The 25280-nt window shown below is 41.1% G+C and overlaps 1 protein-coding gene and 1 long non-coding RNA gene across 2 annotated transcripts in view; one reads left to right on the top strand and one right to left on the bottom strand.

Moving 5' to 3' along the window:
- The first annotated feature begins 354 nt into the window (after positions 1 to 354).
- DNAJC8 (DnaJ heat shock protein family (Hsp40) member C8) lies at positions 355 to 17037 on the top strand. The gene is made up of 9 exons (XM_063312270.1): positions 355 to 499; positions 4357 to 4458; positions 5605 to 5661; positions 6961 to 7027; positions 7198 to 7292; positions 8684 to 8755; positions 10062 to 10153; positions 11626 to 11701; positions 16260 to 17037. The coding sequence occupies exons 1-9, from the start codon at positions 431 to 433 to the stop codon at positions 16380 to 16382; spliced, it is 753 nt and encodes a 250-aa protein (XP_063168340.1). The 5' UTR covers positions 355 to 430; the 3' UTR covers positions 16383 to 17037.
- LOC134503469 (uncharacterized) overlaps positions 15818 to 25280 on the bottom strand; it is a 25993-nt gene continuing 16530 nt past the window's right edge. The window contains exons 3-4 of the long non-coding RNA XR_010068547.1: positions 17452 to 17568; positions 15818 to 16294 (exon numbers count right to left, since the gene is read on the bottom strand). This is a non-coding gene — a long non-coding RNA (uncharacterized LOC134503469). The remainder of the gene's footprint in view (positions 16295 to 17451; positions 17569 to 25280) is intronic.

Raw genomic sequence — 25280 nt, 5'->3', positions numbered from 1 at the left:
CCGCAATCCCCCGTTCATATGATTGCTTCAGTAAATAATGGGTCAACAGTTCATGTCAATACACGCCTAACTTAGGTGTTTTCAATAATACGGCAGGAGCGCTATACATACCACCATTTTTACTACAAAATGCAGACGGAAAATATTCTGCGTGCAGTGCCGATTATAGTGAGCAGCTATACATTTTAGATTTTTAACCAAAGACATACAGGTTGAAATTCTTAGAAAATTGTTTTGTTGTGCCTAAGAAGATGGGGGTAAAACCAGAGAAAACGGCGCCGGGCGTCCCGGACTCGGCGGGCTGGCCCTTTAAGATCCGCCTTGGTCTCCCCGCCAGAAAGGCAGGCGTTGTGGGTCACGTGCCGGTGCCCGTGCGGAGTCGGTCCCGGTCAGATGGAAAGGGCGCGCGGAGGGTCACGTGGTGCTAGAAATGGCGGCTCCGGGAGAGCGAGAGGCGGATGGCGCGGCTGAGGAGGCGTTTCTCACCTTCTACACGGAGGTAGCGCGAGCCCGTCCCGGTCCCTGGAGCGCGAAGGGATGCCTTGTTCTTCTGGCCCGCCTCGGCCTGTCCCGGATCACAGGCCTCGTGGCTGGGGCTGTAGCGGTTTTCTCCCAGCCGGGCTGGGCCTCTCCCATCAGGCCGGTTGCTGAAGATGCCGGTGCCTCCTGGTCCTTCTCCTCCCCGCTCGGCCCTTCTTTCCCCCTTTCGGTCCCTTCGGACTGAGGGGGTGGGAGAAGCGTTGACTGGCGGGGGTTGCCCCGGAAGACGTGCTGGCTGGAGGAGCTTTTCTTGGCCTCTGGAGGGAGGCGGGGAATATACCGAGCCCAAACAAGCTAACTTGTCGCCTTCCTGCTGCCCGTCGCCATTCGTTACTCGGGCTGGGGCTGGGGCTGAGGGGAGCTGCAGTCTGAAGCGCGCAGTGGGTGTAGGTGGCACGTAGTCTATTAATGGCAATTAGTTAGCGGGAAAGGGCAAGAAGGTAGGGGAGTCCCACTCTTTGAGCGGAGGAGAGGTGCAGAGCCTGTGATTGCTAGCTGCTTTTATTTTCCGTCAGGGTCTTTTTTTGGAGCCACAGGTTTGGTTCCAATCCCTATTCTTTTTCCTAGTTAGTGTTTCCACTCAAGACTTCTTGATAAAGGAGAGTTGTTCCGCACAGAAATAGGCTCCTTTCCTCACCCTCCCTGCCAACAGTGGCTGTAACAAGTCGAAATGACATCAGAATAAAGTCATTGTGCAAAGGCATGAAGTCTGGCACAAATATGTAGTCACATCATATATGTGACGACACCTGTCAACATCTGCCCCGCAGTCACCCGTGTACTCTGCTGTGTCCTCAGGACTTTGGCCCAAACCACTATAGGGTGTGCTCAGACTGCAATGTTTTCACTGGCTTCCCAACAGCCTAATGATTTCAATTCCTTTCCTCTAAGGCTTTTGTCCTGCTTCTTCACCACTTTCTTTTGTGTTTTCTGCTGATCTCTCCGCATCCCTGGCTTTTGTTTTTCTTTCAAATCAGAACTCAGATGATTGGTAGTACAACTTTGGGATTTCATTGTAATTGGCTCTTAACCTGACCAGGCCATTGACTCTTTTGCCTATTAAGAGAACAGTATCCAGGCTGTTTGCTTTTGAGATATCTTCCCATTGAGTGAAGATAATGGATTTTCAAATCTGGGAATGTGTGTATGAGGCTAAATGTAATTCTACCTAGCTATTACATTTTGCCCTATCTTGTTTGTGATGATTTGTATTAATACCAAACGTTATAGCAAATTCAACCAGCACTGCCTCTTAGAGAACTTAAGAAGAGGGGAAAGGCCACAATTGTAATGCCAACATTTTTTATCTTTGCATATATAGTTACCAAATCTGGTTTGGGACACCATTGGTGGAAGGTGAAAGGTCCCCTGTGCAAGCAACAAGTCATGTTTGACCCTTTGGGGGGATGCCTAGCAAAGAGTTAGGTTATCTGTCTTTCTGCTGCCATCTTGTGATTCCCTGGTATGCAATCCCTATTCAATGTGAAAGAAATTGAAATTAATGTAATTAGACAGATTTAAAGTGAGGTAATTCTATGTTATGTTTATTCAGCACATTTAATTCAGTTGGGGCTTGCTCTCAATGAAGTGTATATCGTAGTCTTCCCTAACACAGTGTCTTCCAAATGTGTTCAGCAATAGTTTGGTTCTGGATGGGGTTGCACTGCCCCAGACAGACCTGGTACGTAACTTGGGCGTCTTCCTGGACTCACGGCTCCTGCTCAAAGAGCAGGTGGCAGCTGTGGCTAGGAGGGCCTTTGTGCAACTTCATGTTGTGTGCCAGTTACGCCCCTTCCTGGAGCGAGAGACCCTTTGAACGGTCACTCATGCCCTGGTTATCTTCCATATAGACTACTGCAATGCGCTCTACATGGGGCTACCCCTGAAGAGTATCCGGAAGCTACAGCTGGTGCAAAATGCAGCCACTTGGGCGATCTTGGGTTTCCTAAGATCAGCACACGTCACCCCTTTGCTCCGCGAGCTGCATTGGTTGCCAGTATGCTTCCGGGTCCAATTCAAGGCGTTGGTTATCACCTTTAAAGCCCTACATGGCACGGGTCCAGGTTACCTAAGGGACCATCTCCTCCCCATTACATCAACCCGTCCCTCCTGGTCGTGCAGAGAGGGCATGCTACAGACCCCGTCTGTAAGAGAATTCCATTTGGCAAGGTCCAGGAGGCGGGCCTTCTCTGCAATAACCCTGCCCTTCGGAATATCCTTCCCCCGAAGTGAGATTGGCTCCCTCCCTCCTGGACTTTAGGAAACAGCTAAAAACCTGGTTCTGTAATTATACCTGGGGCGGGAGAGAGAGTAGCCATTTCTGGGGATGGGTAGTTTCTTAGAAGGACCCAGCTCTGCCTGCAAATCATAAAGAACGTCCAGCCATCAAGGTTTTTATTATATTTATTGCATTATATATTATAGTGTTTATAGTGTTTATATTTTTATTTATGTTTTATTGTAAACTGCCCAGAGTCCCTTTTGGGAGATGGGTGGCGATAAATTTGATTAATAAATAAATAAATAGTTCCTTTTATTCTCAGCATTGTCCCATGCTGTCTTAGGTATTTATTGTCACAGTCCTGCCCTAATCTAGTTGACTTTCTGGATTAATCCAATTATCTGTGTTTGCACAACACGTTGAAGTACAACTAACCAACCACATTTTAATTTTACATTTTGTGTGAATCAAGCAGTTGAAAGAAGCGACGAGTTATATGTAGATATTGGTACTCCATTATTGAAGAAATTTCCAGGCAGGGAGAGTGACTTCTACTTAACGTTACTTCTTTTGGACAAGGACCCAAAAATATCCTCCCAGGTTGCCCAGTTTTGTGCTACCACCTGCACAATATGCTGCACCATCACTTAGATTTTTAATTTCTTAACATAGTATTTTATTTCAATTCATTTTAGTATTTTCATTCTTAATTTTGGATTGTAGTATATTAATTGCTTTTGTTTCTATGTATATGTATCAGTGTAAGATTGTTGCTATTGTATAGTTTTATTGTGTCTGGCCTTAGGGTTGTAATAAACTTGATGATGATGGTATTCTGGATAGTTCGTTTTATCCTCAGGATTGCAGAAACTGAAGAAAAAGAGCAGAATGCAAAAGGCCTGCATGGCTAGGAATGCAAGCAATTTTACCCATACCCTAGATGTGTTCACATCTGCTGCTCCCACCCAGTGATATGAGAGTAGATGATCTTCAAAAATAGCAACTATCTAATGAGAGAAGTGGCAGCCATCTTGGCTGCTGTCCCAGCCTCCTGACAGCTGACAATTCCTGATTCTTATTTTTTTACAGCTAAAAATACTTAAGCACATTGTGACAGTTTGATCACAGGAGATGGGCTTTTTGAAGAACTGGCCACTTCCATTCCATCTCAGCAGGGAGGGAAAAGAAAAAGAGTGCCTGGAGTAGCCCTGTTTTTGTGGGGCCACTCCAGGCTCCTCTCTCCGTCTTCCTGTGCCAGAAGGGAAAGTTAACTCTCCTAGGTTCAAATATCATGCCCTGTCTGGGATGGGTAATGAATGGTTTTCCCTGAACATTTGGGGGGTTGAAATAGTCCCCTCCTCACTTGTAAGAAATTGAGTTTCTGAGTTTGTAGAACGTGCTAGACCAGATTCAGTTAGTATATTGTAGAAATGCTGGCAACATTTTGCAGAATTTGTAGAGTAGGTTTTATGGGACCAGTAAATGGTAGAAATAGTTATACTCTAGTCTTTCCTGCTAGTGTCTGAAGATACCTATTTTTAAGTGGTTTGACAATAATAGTGCAGTTCTGATTATTAATATGTTGATTTCTACAGGTAAAGCAAATTGAAAAGCGAGATTCTGTTTTAACATCAAAAAATCAGATTGAAAGGCTTACTAGGCCTGGGTGCTCCTATTTTAATCTGAATCCCTTTGAGGTATGTCTAAATCAGTTTTCCTTATTCATTGTCCTATCACTGCAGTTCTTTTGTATAGATGTAGTTTTTGACAAGAGATATGCAAACTAGCATGGCCCATTCCTGAAAATTCTGGATATGTACCATTTGGTTTTGTACACAGTTATTTGCTTGTGACATCAAATTCACTTATAGTAAAATTACTTTTATGTTTATACTTCCTTTATTGGCATCTGTTGCTTGCTTGCTTTCATAATGGATAATTTCTTTAAAGCAGCCTTTCTCAACCTTTTGTCCCTGGAGGAACCCTTGAAATATTTTTCAGGCCTCGGGGAACCCCTGCACATTCAGGCTCGAATATAGGCCACAAGTTACCAAATTATTATATTCGTTTCATGGGTAGGCCTGTATATATGCATTAAAAGTGTTCTTTAACTAAAAATAAAGAATGAAACATTTCTTTAATGTGAAGTTGCCCGAAATTGAAATAATTTTTAAAATAAATCGTGATCTCCCAGGGAGCTCCTAGTGACCTCTTGCAGAACACTAGGGTGCCATGGAACCCTGGTTGAGAAACTCCGCTTTAAAGTATGTGAGAATCATATAGCATTTTCTTTTTGAACCTAAGGTTTACTGATTCTTTTATACCATGAACAGCGAGAATCTTGGTCCCCTTAAATCAGTGAACTAGCAAGAACTAGTTATTTAAGCATTCACTCTAGATTTGGCATACATCTTGCAGCAGAATAAGAGTTCACCCACCCATTTCATTTCACGCCTTTGCATGTTGTGTCTTGATGATTCACTGCAGTTATTTTTCAGTCACTGAGTCTGCTAGAAGTACACATCGAACTGTAGCAAAAAGTGGCAGTATAAAATGGTACTCTTCAGAGCACCAAGCAGCCATGTTTTCCAGTCCTTTGCCCTTTTTGCCAGTTTTCCATCTTCCCTCAGCATTCCATGGCCACCAAGCATGTCCAATTGTTGCTGGATGGTTTTTGAGATTACTCCCTGGAGAATTTCTTATTGAAGGATTTTGGTTTTGTACTTTCTTGCTGATCTTGAAGTTTCTAGAGCTTGGAGATAACTCATTTCATGAATAGTGCTGTTTTGTGTGTTTTCTAAGATGTTACTTTATCAAAAAAAGTCACTTTTGGACTTTTCCAGGTACTGCAGTTGGATCCTGAAGTCACTGATGAAGAAATAAAGAAAAGATTCCGTCAGGTATGTGGCTCACGCATTTTTGCTAATTTAATAATATGAAGAAGCTTGGAGGAGACCATCTTGGGAGTTGCAGGGATTGAGAAATTTACTTGAGAACAACAGCTTACTGTTTCATTGAAGATACACTGCATGCTAATTAAGTTTCATTTTTTTTAGTCACTGAGTCCTCTGGAAGTACAAGTCAACAAGCTCTAATGGACTGAGCAAAGTGAATGAACTGTGAACTGGCAGTCCATAATTCAGGCTGCATTTCTTAGGCTAGTTATCTAGATTTGTTTGGATAAGTGTAACATATGTAAACCCATCCAATTGTGGCTTTTCATCAACCCATGGTAAAACAAACTAGCGTGAAGCCCATTTCCCACCTTCAGGATATGGAAATAGTAATAGAAAATTGTTGTAAAGTGCTTAGAAAACCTGCTTTGTAATGCTATATAAAGATTCGTGCATTTGGGGATATCCCCAAATGGCTCTAATTTGAGGGATTGCATTGTTTCATTACTTTGAAATCAGTAAAGAAATTCAGCAGTCAGTGCAGCATGAAGAGGTAGGCTAGATAGATAAGTATCAGGCAGATAATAAAAGAGGAGACCAAAAGAATATTATTCACTGGGTTAAGATTTGGCAGGTAATTATGTTTGGTAACTATGATGGAGGGTGTTTGTTTCTGTTGCATTTTTACTGCATATTTTGTAAGATGCCCAGAGTAGCGACCAATTAATGTGGCCTATAAATAGATAAATATGCAAGCTGCCCCTTCTTCTCCCCATTCCATTTCCCGAATAGGTAGCAGTTCTGTTCTGATAGCTTCTGGAGGAATTTGTTTTGTTTTGTTCTCTTTTGTTGACAAAATTTCCTCCCCAGCTACGCAGTCTAGAAACACGTGTCTTTAAATTTGGGTCTTTTACACTGAAATCACAAATACGAGCACCTAAATACACTGTATAGCTCTGTGTTTTTTTATCACTGTGTTTTTATCACTTTAAAATGTTTAATAAATTGACTGTTAGGATATTCAGTATTATAGTATTGAATAAATCACATAGAAGATCAAAACATTGATGTCCTTCAAGAAATTAATATGATGTCAGTATCTCTGAAAAACACTTGCTATGCTTTCCTAGATATGTAGTGTTGAAGAAATTGGCTTCATGAGATTGGGAATCTAGGGAAGGTCTTGTCCCAGAAAGAAGTAGCTAACTAGGAATGTTTGTTTATAACTGTGCAGAGAAGGCTTCGTTTATGTGGTAATCTCATATATTTTGATAAAAGTCTATGTTCTCTAATTATATTATACAGTTATCTATATTGGTCCATCCTGACAAAAACCAAGATGATCCTGAAAGAGCACAAAAGGCATTTGAAGGTACTTCCCTGTTTTTTCTGTGTTCAAAATTTCAGGCATTAGCAGTACATCCAATAGGTAATGGGTAATTCTGATGTTAGCATGAAAAGATAAATACATACTGCCTTTTTGCTAGATCCCTAAAAACAAATATGCCTTGAATGTGCTGATAGAAATGTTTGATTTGTCAGCTGTCGACAAAGCATACAAGTTGTTGCTGGATCAGGAACAAAAGAAGAGAGCCTTGGACGTTATACAGGCTGGAAAGGAATATGTGGAGCACACTGTAAGTATCACATGTGTCAGCCAGCCTGATCTGGGGGGAGAGGTGTGAGCTATTGCAGTTGGCATCTATCTGCAGTATTGCTTAGACTGAGAATTTACATAGCATAGCTTACCTCTATTTTATTGCACCATGACTTTGATGAAGATTAACTATGACTGTAAAGAGAACTGCATTTTGCAAAGAACATGTTATGAATGTTAGTAACTTTTAGAATTTGGTGAATTTAAATTGGAAGGATATCTGAAGGATTGACAATGTAATTGGTCTAATAATGTAAACTTATTTAAAGCTTTCTCTTAAAATTTCTGCTAGAAAGAAATGGAGCTGGGAATGTTGAGGAAAATAAATGTGTTTTCAGAGTTGTAATATATTTCACACAAAATAGTAACCTTGGAAGTTGCTTAAATATTTATCTCCCTGGTAGCTTCAGTTTGGCTTGCCTATATCTTTTTTTTCATCCCGCCTTTATTATTTTTATAAATAACTCAAGGCAGTGAATATACCTAATACTCCTTCCTCCTCCTATTTTCCCCACAACAACATCCCTGTGAGGTGAGTTGGCTGAGAGTGACTGACTGGCCCAAAGTCATCCAACCGGCTTTCATGCCTGAGGCAGGACTGTAACTGTTACAGATCGGTCAGTTACAGATAACTTCTTGTTGTTTCGAGCAGGAAAGTATCTTGCCAACATTGTTCAGTTTCTTGCTCTTCAGTGGAAGCAATAAAGCTACTGGTCTGCTAGTGCTGCCTTGTTGCATCCCACTTGAGTTTGTGAAGAATGGCAACCAATGTTATACTGTGGCAGAATTCTTCATTTTCCCAAGCCTCCAGTAATCCAGAGATGCCCTTATAGGTGGAGGAGTGAATTAAAACTGTTACAGAGTATTGAATAAATGCACAATGAACTTTGTAAATAAATAAATGAGAAATTGGCTGGTACAGAACTTGAAGCTTTTTTACTTCAGGTCTCAAGTTGCATGCTTAAATCATATGTATGTAGGCATGAATTTATGTATGGCAGTAGGAACAATTACTCCTGTTCACAGGCAGCAACATACACATCTGGTTAGAATTAAGTTCCACTGAGAATCTTTTTTTCATATAGTCCTGTAACAGTGATCATGTAAGATATTCATGTAAGAATATCATGTAAGATACCCATACATAATCATGTAAGATATTCCTTTCTATGGGCATCCATCTGTGGGCATCCCTAACAAGTAAATAGGCAATAAATACAATTTTTTGCTAGTCTATGACAGTAGCAGTGTGTTGACTGACACTTTTTGCTGTTAGAATGAGCCATGCAATCAGCAAGAGGCAGCACAGTACCATGAAGCTCTCACATGCTGTGCAGTTTCTGTGTTCCTTATCTGTGAAACCTTTTTCAGGCAAAAGAGAAAAAGAAACAGTTGAAGAAAGAAGGCAAGCCAACCAACATAGAAGAAGATGATCCACAAGTAGTAAGTTGACCAGTACATATTTCCCAGGATGAAATGCACCCAGCCCCAGGCAATACCTTCCTTTGTTTGGGATCAGTTAATATCAGGTCTTGGAGGGAAGTTGACTATCACCTCTTCATGCCCTTGGTCTCATTCTGACTGCTCGGGCACCCTGTTCCAGTTCAGGGATTGTATCATATAAGAATTGCACGTTGTGGGTACAGGAAGAGATTCTAAGCACCTTTGTTCCCCAAAGCCTCTTGCATCTCTAAATATTGCAATAGGCTTCAGCATTCTGAATGAAGAAACCTTGCCTTGCAAAGGATTCTAACTTTGTTATGGTCTATTTTAGGATTGGCACCACATTTTGAGGGGTCTTTGGCACATTGTCTCTAGGCCCCTTCATATTGTAGTGAACCTTCAATAGGCTTATCAGGCAGTAGGTTGTAGCAGAAGCACTCCCATGAATGCTCAAAAGCCAGCGGCTTTTATATTCATACTCTAAGCAGTATTAGAGTATAAGCAGTACTCTAGAGCAGCTCTAGTAAGGGGTACTGTGGAACTCATTAAGTGGTGGAACTCATTCACCTAGTACACAAAATATCCTCACTTTGGTGCACTGCAAATTTTCAGTATACTTGCTTCTTCAGATTCAGCTGTTTGTTATTCAGATATTTTTGGTATTGATGCGGGAGGAATTGAAGGAATATTTAAGACAGGATTCAGTGGTGGGACCTTTCAGTCTGCTGGGGGCCCAAAGCTTCCAGAGATTATTTATGCTGGACCAGTTTTTCTAAAGATAGTGTATTTTAAAATAGAAATAACCCAGAGTATTTTGGTTTGATTCCAGATCCATAAATATATTTGTTACTTCCCCTCTCTTGCATTCTTCGTTGCTTTCTTATTGTTGTCCGATAAGATTTGTTTAATTACAGATTTAGTTATCAGTGCCAAATTGGAACATGTTTGTATTCTTAATAGCTTTAATAACAATCCTACAAATATTTATACAGCATTTTGTATAAATATTTGTAGGATTGTTCTGGGATGCGCTAGTGATATGGTGGTTGGTGGCAGGTGTACCATAAGGGCAGATCTGTGGTGCTTTAGATACTGCTCTAATGGTTCCCAGTTGCTGACTGTGGTTCATGGCAGTTTGACTACCTCTAGTCTACCACTTCAAACCCAGCCTCTGAATTGGTATTAGTTTATTGTGATGTGTTCTAGCAAGAGAGCTGGTGGTTTTCTATTTATTTAGGCCCAGAATTAAGTTATATTGAACTGTAACTGAGCTGCAAGGTAGTTGCTGAATCTCTGTTTCTTACAGTTCAAGCAGGCAGTGTACAAACAGACAATGAAACTCTTCGCAGAGCTCGAAATTAAAAGGAAAGAAAGGGAAGCAAAGGAAATGCATGAAAGGTAGGAAACTGCTGGATTCTTGTGGCCTGTATTGAGAACTGTGTGGTTACAAGCCTGGTGTACATAAAAAAAAGCTTGATTATTGACAGTGATAGAATGCTTAAATAGAATTCTTATTTTATCAAGGATATTTCATTATGCTAAAACATAAGTCTACACAGTGAATTATCTGTGAATAATTCTGAAAGAGATTCCTTGGTGTTAGCTGTGTTTAAGCTTGCTGTACTTTAAAGGAACTACCTGTGTTCCTTTACTATAATAGCATAAGATGATGCAAATTAGAGAGCACTTTCTTAGATGTATGTCATGATGCATTTACACACAATCTACGTACAGGTAGTCCTTGCTTTACGACCATTCATTCAGCGACTGTTCAAAGTTATGGCAGCGTTGAACAAATGGTAGTTACAGTACTCATTTCCTAGCACGTGTGAGAAATGGCAAGCAATGGGGTTGAATAGCTATAAAATACAAGGTAAGCCTCCTGCCAACCTAGCAGTTCGAAAACATGCAAATGTGAGTAGATTAATAGGTACCGCTTCGGCGGGCAGGTAACGGCATTCCGTGTAGTCATGCTGGCCACATGACCACAGAGGAAGTGTCTACGGACAAACGCCGGCTCTTCGGCTTTGAAACGGAGATGAGCACCGCCCCCTAGAGTCGGACACGACTGGACTTAATGCCAACAAGGTAAGCAAAGTGACCATTTACAATAAGAGTGATAGTCAGTAGTCCAGTATTGCCAGTTTTCGTGTGTAATACAAAGACTGTGATCACCAATTGCTGGTATTTTGTGAGTGATGACTGTAGTTGTATAAATTCTGTCTCTGGCAGGTTAGTCTACAGTGTTGTGCCTCTTGCATGTCATGGTTATTTGGTTATACCCTTTACAGATTCCTTTCCTTTACGTTACTGTGCGCAAGCTGTGTCTTAAGAAATTTATTGAGGCTTAAGGTGCCATAAGACACTTCCATTTGTGTAGTGTAAGTTCCTTGGAGGAGCAGAAACATTTTTGCAGCCCACTGAACAGGGGCTTGAAAATGTATATAAAATAGTCTCCTCTATTTTTAAGCCATGGGTATCTGTTGAAAAATATAGTAATAAAAGATGAGGGAGAGATTGAATAGGAGGAAAATACTCCTGTTAGATGTGCTCACCTTGCAGTGTCTAAACGCTGGCTCCAGGGGGCGACCTGTGTCTTGATAGCCGTGGAAGGAGAGAGATCTTGGTTTCAGGGCCTACAGCCTTTATGCTCTTCTTAAATTCTTAGTTCATCCTGTTTTCTTTGGCCAAAACCGGGCATAGAAGCTCCAAAAGCCATGATCAGCCAGCCAACATGACAGTTGTAACCTAATGCATAGGCACCAGATTGGAGAACACTGGATGAAACTGATTTGTAATCTCTTCACTACCTTTTCTCCCCTGTCCAATAAACATAAGGCTAACTTTTCTTCCCTGGGCTTCTGTTCTAGGAAGAGACAGAGAGAAGAGGAAATAGAGGCCCAAGAGAAAGCCAAGCGTGAGCGGGAGTGGCAGAAAAATTTTGAGGTAATTACAGCTGTGCAGCTTTTGGGGTTCCACTGGAGCTTCAGAAGTCTAATTGTAGAGCATATATATTCTGTCGTAGGTATCACACTTTGCCCGGGTAAAATGTTTGGGATTATGTGAATGAGGTTCCCAAAACTTGGGGATCAGTGGGCATATTTGCAGTCTTGTGTGCATTGCAGGCTCACATTGGGAAGTGGGGATTGCTCATCCTTGGCACAGTCAGTCACAAAACATCCTGATTACAACAGCCAGTCTGGTAAAGGTAAAATAAAAGTGTGTTCAGGAGCCTAATGCAAAGCAGAAGCAGGTCCTGAATTACACAGCAATTACGTTGCGGCCCACATGCTCCAATACTCGTTTCTTTCACAAGCTGATAAGGATGAGAAAACTAAGCAGGACAATGCAGAGGGGGCATCTGAGGCAGAAATGCCAAATCATGTATCTTGACTCAGCACGGATCCTCTTGGTATAACTGCCTGGCAATTTCTGCAGCAGCAGCAGCAGCAAGTTAGTTCTTAATGGAAGAATCTCTACAGAAGATTCTCCAGCTATCCCAGTGGCTATCTCTAGCTCACCTCAAACATTTTGAATGAAATACGAGATCTAACGTATCCTAAACTCTTGTGGAAAAGAGTTAAGCAAACGGGTTGCCAAGTCTGATATGCAAAGAACATGCTTGTAAACTAACGGTACTCAGTTGTTATTTAGTGAGTATAAGTAAGTAACTTATACAGTTGTTATTTCAGGAGAAAGTTAACTGATAAGGATGGACTGATTTAAACAGATGTGGAGAAAATGGGCATCGTGCAAAAGGGATATGATTGTCTCAGGGACTTGTCCAATTTGAAACTGAAAGTCAAAAGTAGCAGCTCTGTTTTGGGGATACATTAATTTTCTTTCATCAAGGTAGACAATAACATCTCTTCATTTTTATTTGTGGCTTACCAGGGGTACTTTTGAACCAGAGACAGGATGCAATACATTGAAGCACAGATTGGGTTTATTGATGACACTGGAGGCAAAGAGAGGCCTAAAGTGGGGAGAGGTTATGGTCCCTCTTTATAGGTTTATGCAAGTTAGAGTATATATGTGATTGGGTACAAGGGAAGATTATCATTGGAAGATGAGACCCCCAGGTCGGAAGATGGTCAAAATGCTACTGGGGAGGAACAGAGGATGAGTTCACCTAGCCCCAGACGTGATGACGCAGCTAGCTCAAAGCCGAAAGGATGGCTAGCGGCCGACGGTGCTGGTGGTGAATGGCGAATCCGATGTTCTAAGGATCAACACACCATTGGAACCTGGAATGTAAGATCTATGAGCCAGGGCAAATTGGATGTGGTTATTGGTGAGATGTCAAGGTTAAAGATAGACATTTTGGGTGTCAGTGAACTGAAATGGACTGGAATGGGCCACTTCACATCAAATGACCACCAAATCTTCTACTGTGGACAAGAGGACCACAGAAAAAATGGAGTAGCCTTCAAAATTAATAGTAAAGTGGCTAAAGCAGTGCTTGGATACAATCCAAAAAACGATAGAATGATCTCAGTTCAAATTCAGGGCAAGCCATCTAACATCACAGTGAACAAAATATACGCCCCAACCACAGATGCTGAAGAAGCTGAAGTAGAGCAGTTCTATGAGGATCTGCAGCACCCATTGGACAACACGCCTAAAAGAGATGTTATTTTCATCATGGGAGACTGGAATGCTAAGGTGGGCAGTCAAATGACACCTGGAATTACAGGTAAGCATGGCCTGGGAGAACAAAACGAAGCAGGACGTAGGCTGATAGAATTTTGCCAAGACAACTCACTCTGCATAACAAACACTCTCTTCCAACAACCTAAGAGACGGCTTTATATATGGACTTCACCAGATGGACAACACCAAAATCAGATTGACTACATCCTTTGCAGCCAAAGGTGGCGGACATCTATACAGTCAGTAAAAACAAGACCTGGAGCTGACTGTAGTTCAGATCACGAACTTCTTCTTGCACAATTTAGGATCAGACTAAAGAGATTAGGGAAGACCCACAGATCAGCTAGATATGAGCTCACTAATATTCCTAAGGAATATGCAGTGGAGGTGAAGAATAGATTTAAGGGACTGGACTTAGTAGATACGGTCCCGGAAGAACTCTGGACAGAAGTTCGCAACATTGTTCAGGAGGCGGCAATAAAATACATCCCAAAGAAAGAGAAAACCAAGAAGGCAAAATGGCTGCCTGCTGAGACAACAGAAGTAGCCCAAGAGAGAAGGAAAGCAAAAGGCAACAGTGATAGGGGGAGATATGCCCAATTAAATGCAAAATTCCAGAGGTTAGCCAGAAGAGATAAGGAATTATTTTTAAACAAGCAATGCACGGAAGTGGAAGAAGACAATAGAATAGGAAGGACAAGAGACCTCTTCCAGAAAATTAGAAACATCGGAGGTAAATTCCAGGCAAAAATGTGTATTATCAAAAACAAAGATGGCAAGGACCTAACAGAAGAAGAAGAGATCAAGAAAAGGTGGCAAGAATATACAGAAGACCTGTATAGGAAGGATAACAATAATGGGGATAGCTTTGACGGTGTGGTCAGTGAGCTAGAGCCAGATATCCTGAAGAGTGAGGTTGAATGGGCCTTAAGAAGCATTGCTAATAACAAGGCAGCAGGAGACGACGGCATCCCAGCTGAACTGTTCAAAATCTTGCAAGATGATGCTGTCAAGGTAATGCATGCTATATGCCAGCAAAACACAAGAACAGCCATCAGATTGGAAAAAATCAACTTATATCCCCATACCAAAAAAGGGAAACACTAAAGAATGTTCAAACTATCGAACAGTGGCACTCATTTCACATGCCAGTAAGGTAAAGCTCAAGATCCTGCAAGGTAGACTTCAGCAATTCAATGGAGCAAGAATTGCCAGAGGTACAAGCTGGGTTTAGAAAAGGCAGAGGAACTAGGGACCAATTTGCCAGTATCTGCTGGATAATGGAAAAAGCCAGGGAGTTTCAGAAAAACATCTATTTCTGTTTCATTGACTATTCTAAAGCCTTTGACTGTGTGGACCATAACAAATTGTGGCAAGTTCTTAGTGGTATGGGGATACCAAGTCATCTTGTATGCCTCCTGAAGAATCTGTATAACGACCAAGTAGCAACAGTAAGAACAGACCATGGAACAACGGACTGGTTTAAGATTGGGAAAGGAGTACGGCAGGGCTGTATACTCTCACCCTACCTATTCAACTTGTACGCAGAACACATCATGCGACATGCTGGGCTTGAGGAATCTAAGGCTGGAGTTAAAATAGCTGGAACAAACATTAACAATCTCAGATATGCAGATGATACCACTTTGATGGCTGAAAGCAAAGAGGAACTGAGGAGCCTTATGATGAAGGTGAAAGAAGAAAGTGCAAAAGCTGGCTTGCAGCTAAACCTCAAAAAACCAAGATTATGGCAACCAGCTTGATTGATAACTGGCAAATAGAGGGAGAAAATGTAGAAGCAGTGAAAGACTTTGTATTTCTAGGTGCAAAGATTACTGCAGATGCTGACTGCAGTCAGGAAATCAGAAGACGCTTAATCCTTGGGAGAAGAGCAATGACAAATCTCGATCAAATAGTTAAGAGCAGAGACATCACACTGACAGCAAAGGTCCGCATAGTTAAAGCAATGGTGTTCCCCGTAGTAACATATGGCTGCGAGAGCTGGACCATAAGGAAGGCTGAGAGAAGGAAGATCGATGCTTTTGAACTGTGGTGTTGGAGGAAAGTTCTGAGAGTGCCTTGGACTGCCAGAAGATCAAACCAGTCCATCCTCCAAGAAATAAAGCCACTGTTCACTTGAGGAAATGATATTAAAGGCAAAACTGAAATACTTTGGCCACATAATGAGAAGACAGGACACCCTGGAGAAGATGCTGATGCTAGGGAGAGTGGAAGGCAAAAGGAAGAGGGGCCGACCAAGGGCAAGATGGATGGATGATATTCTAGAGGTGATGGATTCGTCCCTGGGGGAGCTGGGGGTGTTGATGACTGACAGGAAGCTCTGGCGTGGGCTGGTCCATGAAGTCACGAAGAGTCGGAAGTGACTGAACGAATAAACAACAAACAAGGCAAGATATTTGATTAGATATAACAAATCACGTGCCTGTCTAGTGAGATAAGAGAGACAGTTAGACTGTAACTGTAATGTGGCAGGACTATAAAAATAACAGTGTTTTGAAAGAATAAAGAGGCACTACTCCATGAAAGTAGTTTCTCTCTAGGGAGTTACTTTCTGTTGTTTTCCCAGAGCTCTGCTTACCTCCTAGTATCTTATCAGCATTCCTTGGTCTTCTAAATGTTTATGGCTTAATTGACTATTTTAGTTTCCCTGGGGAAGCATATTTAGGTTAGGAGCTTTTCCTTGACACCCCCCCCCCCAAATTCTCCTTCACCTACTTCTGGCCACCTGTGCTCCTTGCAGAAACCTATTCTGTAGATATTGATGGGAAATGCAAGCTGTGTTCTCATTGTTGCTCTTCACTGTTTTCCTGCTCATCATCTTTATATCCAGGAGAGTCGGGACGGACGTGTGGACAGCTGGAGGAACTTCCAGGCAAATACAAAAGGGAAGAAAGAGAAGAAAAATAGGACCTTTTTGAGACCACCCAAAGTGAAGATGGAGCAGCGTGAATGAGCTGGCTATTCCAGGCTCCTGTGGACACTCGTGTATTGCCATGTTTAAGCCCCTCCTTGCTTTTCCAGTAGAATCTTTGTTTTCAGTATGATTGATTGAATCTTGATCAGAATACTCTACCCTTGGCTTGTTTCCCTGAGGCTCATGGTTGAATTTCCAGGCCAAACCTCCTGCTGCTTTTAGAATCCTTGGCTAACTTAGAAAGACACCACCATCACATGTACTTGTATTCCCTGTAATTTAATGTTCTGTATTTCAAGGGTATTGCTGTTCAAATTGCCATCAGGTCTGTAGCTTGTGAAAGCATCCAGCGTTAAGGCAGATACTGAAACTGGGCCTGGTGACTCTTCCTGCTCACCTCATCAAGCAGTCCATTTTTTGTCTCATCAGTTTCCACTTGCTAGTGGCGAAGTCTGGAACCTAGAATTGAGTTGCCTAGATAAGCTTCACAAGGGTTCTCAGGTCAGCTGCATGGAGCTGATATTTTCCCTGGCTCTAATTTCCAACTGTAGTCCAGGATTGCAGATTGGTGAGCAGACAACTTGATAACTAGAACCATCCCCTCCTACATGTAAATAAAGTAATGAATATCTTGCATTGTATATTCAGTTAGTGGCAATGTTCTCTATGTAAAATAAATTTTTACCCAAAAGCTTTTCATGGCAGTGCTCATGTACTCCAGAAACTTGCAGTTCATCTTTCTGGTTAAAAGAAACATGGTTTCTGTGTCCCAGCATATCATTAACCCACATAATGAATTATGTGGGTTACCTAATGGATTACAATCTGTTAAACTGAGACTATAAGGAGGATTGGATTTGCTGCCTTGTATGATGCGTTTAACCATATCACATGCTAACTGTAAGTAAGCTTTTTAGTCTTTGATCTGTCATCAAGCAACACAGCAAATTAAGAACAATAACAACACAGGTTAATTGGTCGATATCCATTTTGGTATGAATTCCAGCTGCTTTTGAGGTGGCCCAGCAGTGAACCCTTCCTAGGTTGCTGCTATTTTTAACCCTTTTGTAAAATAAAAACCAGGGCAATCCAACCAACCTTTCCTTACTATGAATAAATCCTCAATCCCAGAGATGCAGCAAAAGCAATTTTTTCAGCCACTCTAGCCTCCCATTCTGTGTCCAGAAGCTGGAACAGGGAGGATTGATTAGGATGAAGTTCCCATCTGAGTATGGATGACACAAAGAAACAAGGTTATTGTTAAGTAAATCTTTTACAAACAAAGGTACAAAGTATAACCTTAATTACAGTTTGATCTATGGTCTGAATTTATGTGATATGCTCAGCCTGGGCATTGTACTTGTTTAGGTATCACAAAGACCAGGCTTTATTCTCAAATGCTTATTCTAAAAATTCCTATTCCAAAGAGGAGGATAGTAATGAAATGAATATTGATGCTTTTCAGGATTAAAACAGTCAAAGGTTCCTTGAATCCTAGTTTACATATCATAATTCAGGCTCCTGACTACAATGGCAAATGTCACATCAGCACCAGACCAACAGTGGACTGCTAAAGAGTATCTAAAAATAACTGCCAAGTATTTATGGGCTTGTCACACTGTCCTGGAACACAAGTCTCTTGGCCACTAACCAACATGCCACAGGAAAGCTGCCTTCCTTTTGCAATCATCAGAAGTGCCTAAAAGAGGCTGAAAGTCACCATGTGATTCATCTTTGCTATTTGGTAGATAGGGGATTTTCCTTTTCTGCTAATGCAGCAAAGTACACAGTGTGGCTACTTGCACATAAGGCTTCAGAGCTGCATGATAAAGAGCTGAGTACAAGTCTTGTTACTTCCTATTACTACTGAGGGTTGAGTATGAGGAATCTTGTCCATTTACACCCTTATTTTACACAGTAACTAGAAAACTGGGTTTGTACAACACCCTGATCCTAACAGGTCACATTTTAGCCAGCATTTTGTGCAATCCAATCCTTCTGGTTCAATGTGTCATATTAGCACAGCTAAGGATGTTGCTGCTTTTCCATAAGATTGGTCTACCAAGGATAAATCAGATTTCAATGTGGAGGGATACCCATGTTGCCTTCAGCCACTTTGCCAGAGTTACACTCAGCTGTCCAGCTTTGATTTGAACGGATTCACAATTATCAGCTTAAATGTAGTTAATTCTGGTTATTGACTAAACCATAATTGGCTGGGTTTTCCCAACATCCTAAGCCGCCAACAATGATTTTCACATCACTATCATACCACGTGGCTTTCTGAGATGTTAGATGTTACTCAGCCTTTCCTTTTCTCCTAGCCTTAATGGGTCGTCCCAACTCCTGTACCCCTCCTGATTTTTCTCTCCTCAGCCTCTGCACCGTTTTGTCTTTTTATGTAATTTTATCTTTAGAGGGGATGGTGGAAGTGGGTCACTACTTTTCTTTTAGTTATCACTTGACAATTTGCAAAAAGACACAGAAAAAGGTTGTTTCTTACTAGTTTGAGGAAATTCTGTCACTTTGTGAAAGTAGAACTCTTGTTTTTCTACTGACAGCAAAGTTAGTAATAGCTTAGCCTTTTGAGGTTCTCTTCACATAATCTAAAAGCAGCCATAAATAGGTAGTGAATTCAGCATACCTTATTGTGCACCAGAAGGTAGGTAAAGGGGATCTTTCTAGATTGCTCTAAAGTGCAATAAAAGAGATACTGTTGATCTCCTCCTAGTTATTCCTTATGGAAAAGACCTGCTTTTCCAAATTTTTCTGAATCTTTAGTGCCATTTTCCTCTTGCAGCCATATCAGAATTCAATTGGTACTTTTGAAAGGTAAGTTACATCAACTGATTATGTGGGTAACTGCAAAACTTGAGATTGCGGATATTATTTAGATGACCATGGTGCCTTAAAGTGCACTTCCTTTTTTTATTTTTGTTTTCACAGCAGCAATACACCATTAATACAAGTACTTGTGACTGGACTGCATGCTCCCTGCTTCCCAAGTGGGAAAGAGTGCCCACAAACGGCACTAGAGAATTTAGTTTCTTTTCGTAGAAAAAGAATCAGGAACATAAAGCATAAATAGAGATAAAGGGTTCTGTTCAAGGCAGAGAATCCCATGAAAGAGCAACCTGGGCAGTCTTCCAACCTTCAACTTCAACTAGCTTGCTTTCTGCTCTCCCTTCAGCTAATCACATGTCCCCAGTCCATGATAAGTATTTCATTTGCATTATGTCTGGGTTTTGGATTAGCATGTGGCATGAACTCAGTCATTGTGGTCTCTAATCCATGGATTATAAATTAGTATGGTTTGTGAAAAAGCCAGTGTAATGGTTAAGGGGCTGGACTGGGAGCAGGAAGACCCAGGTTCTAGTCCTCTCTTAGGCCTGGATGCTCAATGGGTGACTTTGGGACAATCACTCTCTTTCAGCCCTAAACTGGGAGGTCAAAAAACCTCTCTCTACCAACCATACTGGGCCAATGTGCTAGATTATGGTCCACAACCTTCAATTTAGAGGACTTCATCCTGCAGTGGATTGATTTGTGCTGATAATGATCCCGGCCAAACTTAGTTTATTCTATAAATATGGAAACATGTTTAAGCACTGATCAGGTTACTGAGAGATTTCCAGTAATCAGGAAACTATCTTGTATATGTTTAGTTACTAAGGAAACAACCAGTAATTGTCCTTTCAATCAACAATTTCTCTAGTAAGAGAGAGCTCAGACATCCAGCCTGTTTCGGAATTCAGAATAAACATATATCTTAGATGAGGCTGGATTGAGATGGCATAAACTGTGGTTTAGCTTAAGCCATAAAAATAATGGTTTAAAAACCATGAAGATTTGGATGGAAACACCACCAGCCAGAAGCACAAGTGTTTTGGCACTGTGACCGCTATTTTTGTGCATACAAAGTTTTTCCCTCTCAAGTGATACAGATGGAATGTACTCCGAGCTCTCAAGCCTTAACTGAAAGCGTATTTGTTTAGCATCCTGAGCTCACAAACTGGAAATTCACTGTTTAAGTCAGTTGAATATAACTGGAATTCTTACTGAGCAACTCACAACCATTTCTTCATTTGCAGCATGAGTAGAATCCTATCAGTTCTCATTAAAGGACTAATGAAAGGCCTATGGTGTGGCACATGCATGGGCATCTGTGGGGAGGAGGGTAAGGGGGAGCCAAATAACAATATGTGTAATGTTGTCATCACTCAAATGCTGCTATGTGTAATTGCAATGCTAAGTGATTCCGTCGTGACATGTCACTTTGCCATCATCACAGTTTGCCACAGTTTGCTATGCACACTGCCAGACACTGAAGCTCTGATGCAAAGACCAGATCTAATATGTGACCACCTGCACAGGACCAGAGCAGACATTCCCTAGGACAAATCTATGGTTGCCTCCATGGCCATTAAATTTTGAGCCTTCCCCCAACGGGCATAAAAACTGAAATCCCTCAGCACCTGTAGCCAGAGAAACTCTAAAACTAGCCCCACAATTAGGCCCAGGAGTCCAGGTGATACAGATGTAGGATCCCCAATTTGCTCCTAAGCCCAACCTCACATTCACAGATTATCACATTGGACATATGGCCCCTGGTCACCATCACAGTTTCCCAGAGGATTGGACTTCCAAGTGAAGAAATGGCAAACTAGATGTCTCTGAAGGCACAGACGGCGCCAGGACCAAGCCCACTTGTGCTCTGGATGGCAGCTCCTCGCAAGGAGACCACAAAACAGCAGCTTCCCATGAGCCTGAGCACCAGGAGATGAGGGAAGCCATTAAGCTCTCAACAGCCGCGAAGCCTTTTTAAGGACACTACATTAATTAAACCTCACTTTCTAAACACTTTTGAAATGTAATTCTTTAAAGTTGAAAGAGATTTTCAAAGCAAGGAGTTTGAAAAACCACCTGGTAAGTTAACCTTTGTTCCAATACAAAAGACAAATTAACAGACTAAAGAATGTAAAGAAATTGAAGTAAATGACAATAAACTTAATAAGAACTTAATCTAAGAAAGTTACAAACGAATTAAGGGACCGGACAACTTTGGAATATTAAGACTTTTGCTAAAAGATTTGAAAAATAATTAAAACAGTATTTTTGTGGGAATATAAATTGTTTAGTCTATTAGAAAATAAACAATAGAAATGTGAGATATTGCAATTTTAGAAATGAAACACTAGAGGGGACTAAAGACTTCAGGCAGGAGAAAGAAGGAAGGAAGAAAAAAAGAAAAAAGCCTGTCATTTGTGGAACCTACAAAATGACAGTGCTATGACCTTTGAGACATTTCAGGAGATTTTTGAAGAATGGGGTCAGAAACTAGTAGCTACAATGTCAGCAACAATGTTTGCTTATAGGGATGTATTATTTGCAAAAGATTTTTAAAAAGAAATGAAAGAGTATTTTGGAAAACCAACAGGATGAAGAGGATAAACAAATTATTACCTGATGCAGAAATACTGGAAAATAAAGAAATTCTGGGCTATAAGACAGAGATGGCAGTCAAAATAGAAATACAAATGATAAGCCAAGAGAATGACCTGGATAATGACTTTTTACTGGATTTACAAGTGACAGTTGTTAAAAACTTGAAGAAACCTTTAAGATGGGAGAAAGACAGCATCTGAATGAATTAAGGACTAAGACTGTTAGAAGCAAAAGGAAGGAATACAAAGTCAATTTGTTTGATCAGGGTTAAAATAAGACATATCTTTATAAAATTCTGGGAACCCTTTATGGACTGCTGGTATCTGGACAGAAATGTTAATGATTCATGGATATGTGAATGGAAAGGGGATGGGTCATGGGAAGAGGTGATACATGTATGTAACTTTTTAGGGGGTGGAGAAATATTAAGTTTGTTTGTACTTGTGATGATGAAGATCAGAAGTAATTGTTTAAATATTTTTTCTTTTTCCTTTCTTCCCTTTTTCATTTCCTTTTTTCTTTGCACTTTATACTTTTTTCTATTCTTTTCTCTCTTTCTGATTTCAGTTTGTATTATCTTTTATTATTGTTAAAATCCTTAATAAAAATCATTTTAAAAAAAAGGTTTCCCAGAGGATCATAAGGAAGGACCTGGGAGTGCATATTTCTGACAGGGCAGGATACCTGTCCTTGCCCATCCAGTTTTATTATGTTAGGTCTATTTTCCTGCCCATCACTTAATTGTGGATGAAGTTGGTCAAATTACGAACAGACCTGGTATTTACCAATAGCTCATCTAGATCCTTGAGAATATACTGATGAAATTGCAAGTGGAGGTTTGTACATTTGAACATTTTGAAAAAATATCTTCTCAATCCTTTAAAACACAAATTGCTCTGTCCAAAGAAATTGTGCAACTCCTGGTGACTCAGAGCACATGTGAATAACACTAGCAACATAATGAGCTTGCAGCTCTACCCACCACTCATGTTCTGTGAACTTCTGCAATCTACATAAGGTATACTTGTTTAGAGAACAAGAATTTGAAGGAGGAAGTTGTTGGCTCTGCCACCAGGCTTGGGGTAGGGAGGAGAATAGTCATACTTGGGGCTGGCTAGTGCCTTGAAGTGCCCCTCCTATACAATGATTGAATGAGATCATAGCCATCTGGATTTTATTATATTTGGTAGTTCTGTGAAATTTATAGTCTGTTTTATATTGAAGCTTTATTATTTATTGTTTTATATTGAAACCTCCCAGAGTTCCTCTGCTCGGGGGAGATGGGCGGTGACAAATTCAATAAATAAATAAATAAATTTCAGCAGAATAAAAGCGCAAAAAGTCTTCTAACAGCATAAAAAGGTAGTTTCCCTTGACATTAAGTCCAGTTGTGTCCGACTCTAGGGGACGGTGCTCATCTGTTTCAAAGCTGAAGAGCTGGTGTTTGTCCGTAGACACTTCCGTGATCATGTGGCCGGCATGACTAAACGGAACACCGTTACCTGCCCGCCGAAGCGGTGCCTATTAATCTACTCACATTTGCATGTTTTCGAACTGCTAGGTTGGCAGGAGCTGGGACTAGCAATGGGAGCTCACCCCGTCATGCAGATTCGAACCGCTGACCTTCCGATTGGCAAGCTCAGCGGTTTAACCCACAGCGCCACCATGTCCCTAACAGCATACCTATACATAATTATTTGGAAGGGGTATTCTTAATTTCCATAGCTTTCTTTTCTGAAGCAGCAGAACAACATTGGTTCTAGATTTGGGGGTGCTCCTGGGTAAAATACCCTAAACAGACAACTCTCCCTCAGTGTTAATGATGCAGATAATTCTGTTTCTTTCCCCAAAGATGGAGATCTTTTGGCCTGCCAGATGTTGCTAAACTATACCTTCCAACAGTTACACCCAGAGTACCCAAAGGTTACAGATGTTGGGAATTGTAGTTCAGCAAGTACATGTGGAACATCATAGCTTCTCCACCCATGTTATAAACCAGGGTTTCTCAACCAGAGTTCCATGGAACCCTAGGGTTCCACGAGAGGTCACTAGGGGTTCCCTGGGAGATCACGATTTATTTAAAAACTTATTTCAAACTTGGGCAACTTCATATTAAAGAGGTAAGTTTCATTCTTTATTTTTAGTTTAAGAACACTGTTAATGCTTATACACAGGCCTACACATGAAACAAATATAATAGTTTTGTAACTTGTGGCCTATATTTGAGCCTGAATGTGCAGGGGTTCCCCGAGGCCTGAAAAATATTTCAAGGGTTCCTCCACAGTCAAAAGGTTGAGAAAGACTGCTATAAACAAATGGCCCCTTCACAGACCTGGAACACTGGCAAATCCTAATACTCAGATGATTGAAAGGTGAAAGGTCCCCTGTGCAAGCCCTGAGTCATGTCTGGCCCTCTGGGGGGACACTGCTTTCATGACGTTTTCTTGGCAGACTATAGCAGAGTGGTTTGCCATTGCCTTCCCCAGTCGTCACCTTCCCCAGCAAGCTCATTTTACCGACCTCGGAAGGGTGGAAGGCTGAGTCGACCTGAGCCGGCTACCTGAGAATCCAGCTTCTGCTGGGATCGAACCTGGGTCATGGGGAGAGTTTTGGATGCAATACTGCCGCCTACCACTCTGTGCCACATGAGGCTATAGCTCAGATGATTACACTGTTTTATTTCATGGATCCTGTTAAAAGTTCTGATAAACTGACCACTGAGTATGCAAAACACAGGCAGCTGCTCACATATAGTTAGATACCTAATGAATTACACAGAATGGGTCACTATAATTCATGGAAATTGCCAAGAAAGGAAATTAATGTCTTATTTCTATAAACAAGCCTGCATAGAGCAACAAATACTAAATATACAAAATTTCTCTGGAAAAGTATTCCTAGGAAGAGAGCAGAAGAACCACTGTTTATACTCCCTCTTTTGAAGGAGATGGGCAGTGGCTAAACTTGAGTAATAAATAAATAAATAAATAAATAAAAATTCCCAGCCTTTTAGTTCATGAGAACCACTTCTGATTAGTGAGCAATATCTAAAGCTACTTAAAAACTTATATTAGGACTATCAGATTTGGACTACAAAAACCCAAATGCCCACTAGATAGCCACAAACAAACACAGAAAACTCTTTACTGCTATATAGTGGTCATCTGGACATTTGTAGCCCAAATCTATTCTATATACATGGTTAATACATCTTTTGCCTTTTCCTCTTCACCTATAATATCAGTAAGGGTAAGTTGTAAAACTCAGCTGATTAGTGTGCATCAGGAAAAACAATGAAGTCCAGACATGCTTAAAAACCACTATAAACAAGTCCCAAGCATGATTTCTGCCTCCACCCCTGCCTTTGCAGCCTCCGAGCATTGACACCAAACTGCCTTAGCTAGAAACCCTGGAATGCAAAGTCTTCTCAACTAACTCTATTTATAACATGCCCCTTCCTATGAAAAGAGCTAGAAGTCAGTCTCTTTTCAG

The sequence above is a fragment of the Candoia aspera genome, chromosome 10 (assembly GCF_035149785.1).
Source record: "Candoia aspera isolate rCanAsp1 chromosome 10, rCanAsp1.hap2, whole genome shotgun sequence".
Taxonomy (NCBI): Eukaryota; Metazoa; Chordata; class Lepidosauria; order Squamata; family Boidae; genus Candoia; species Candoia aspera.
This window is presented reverse-complemented; position numbering and strand designations above follow the sequence as displayed.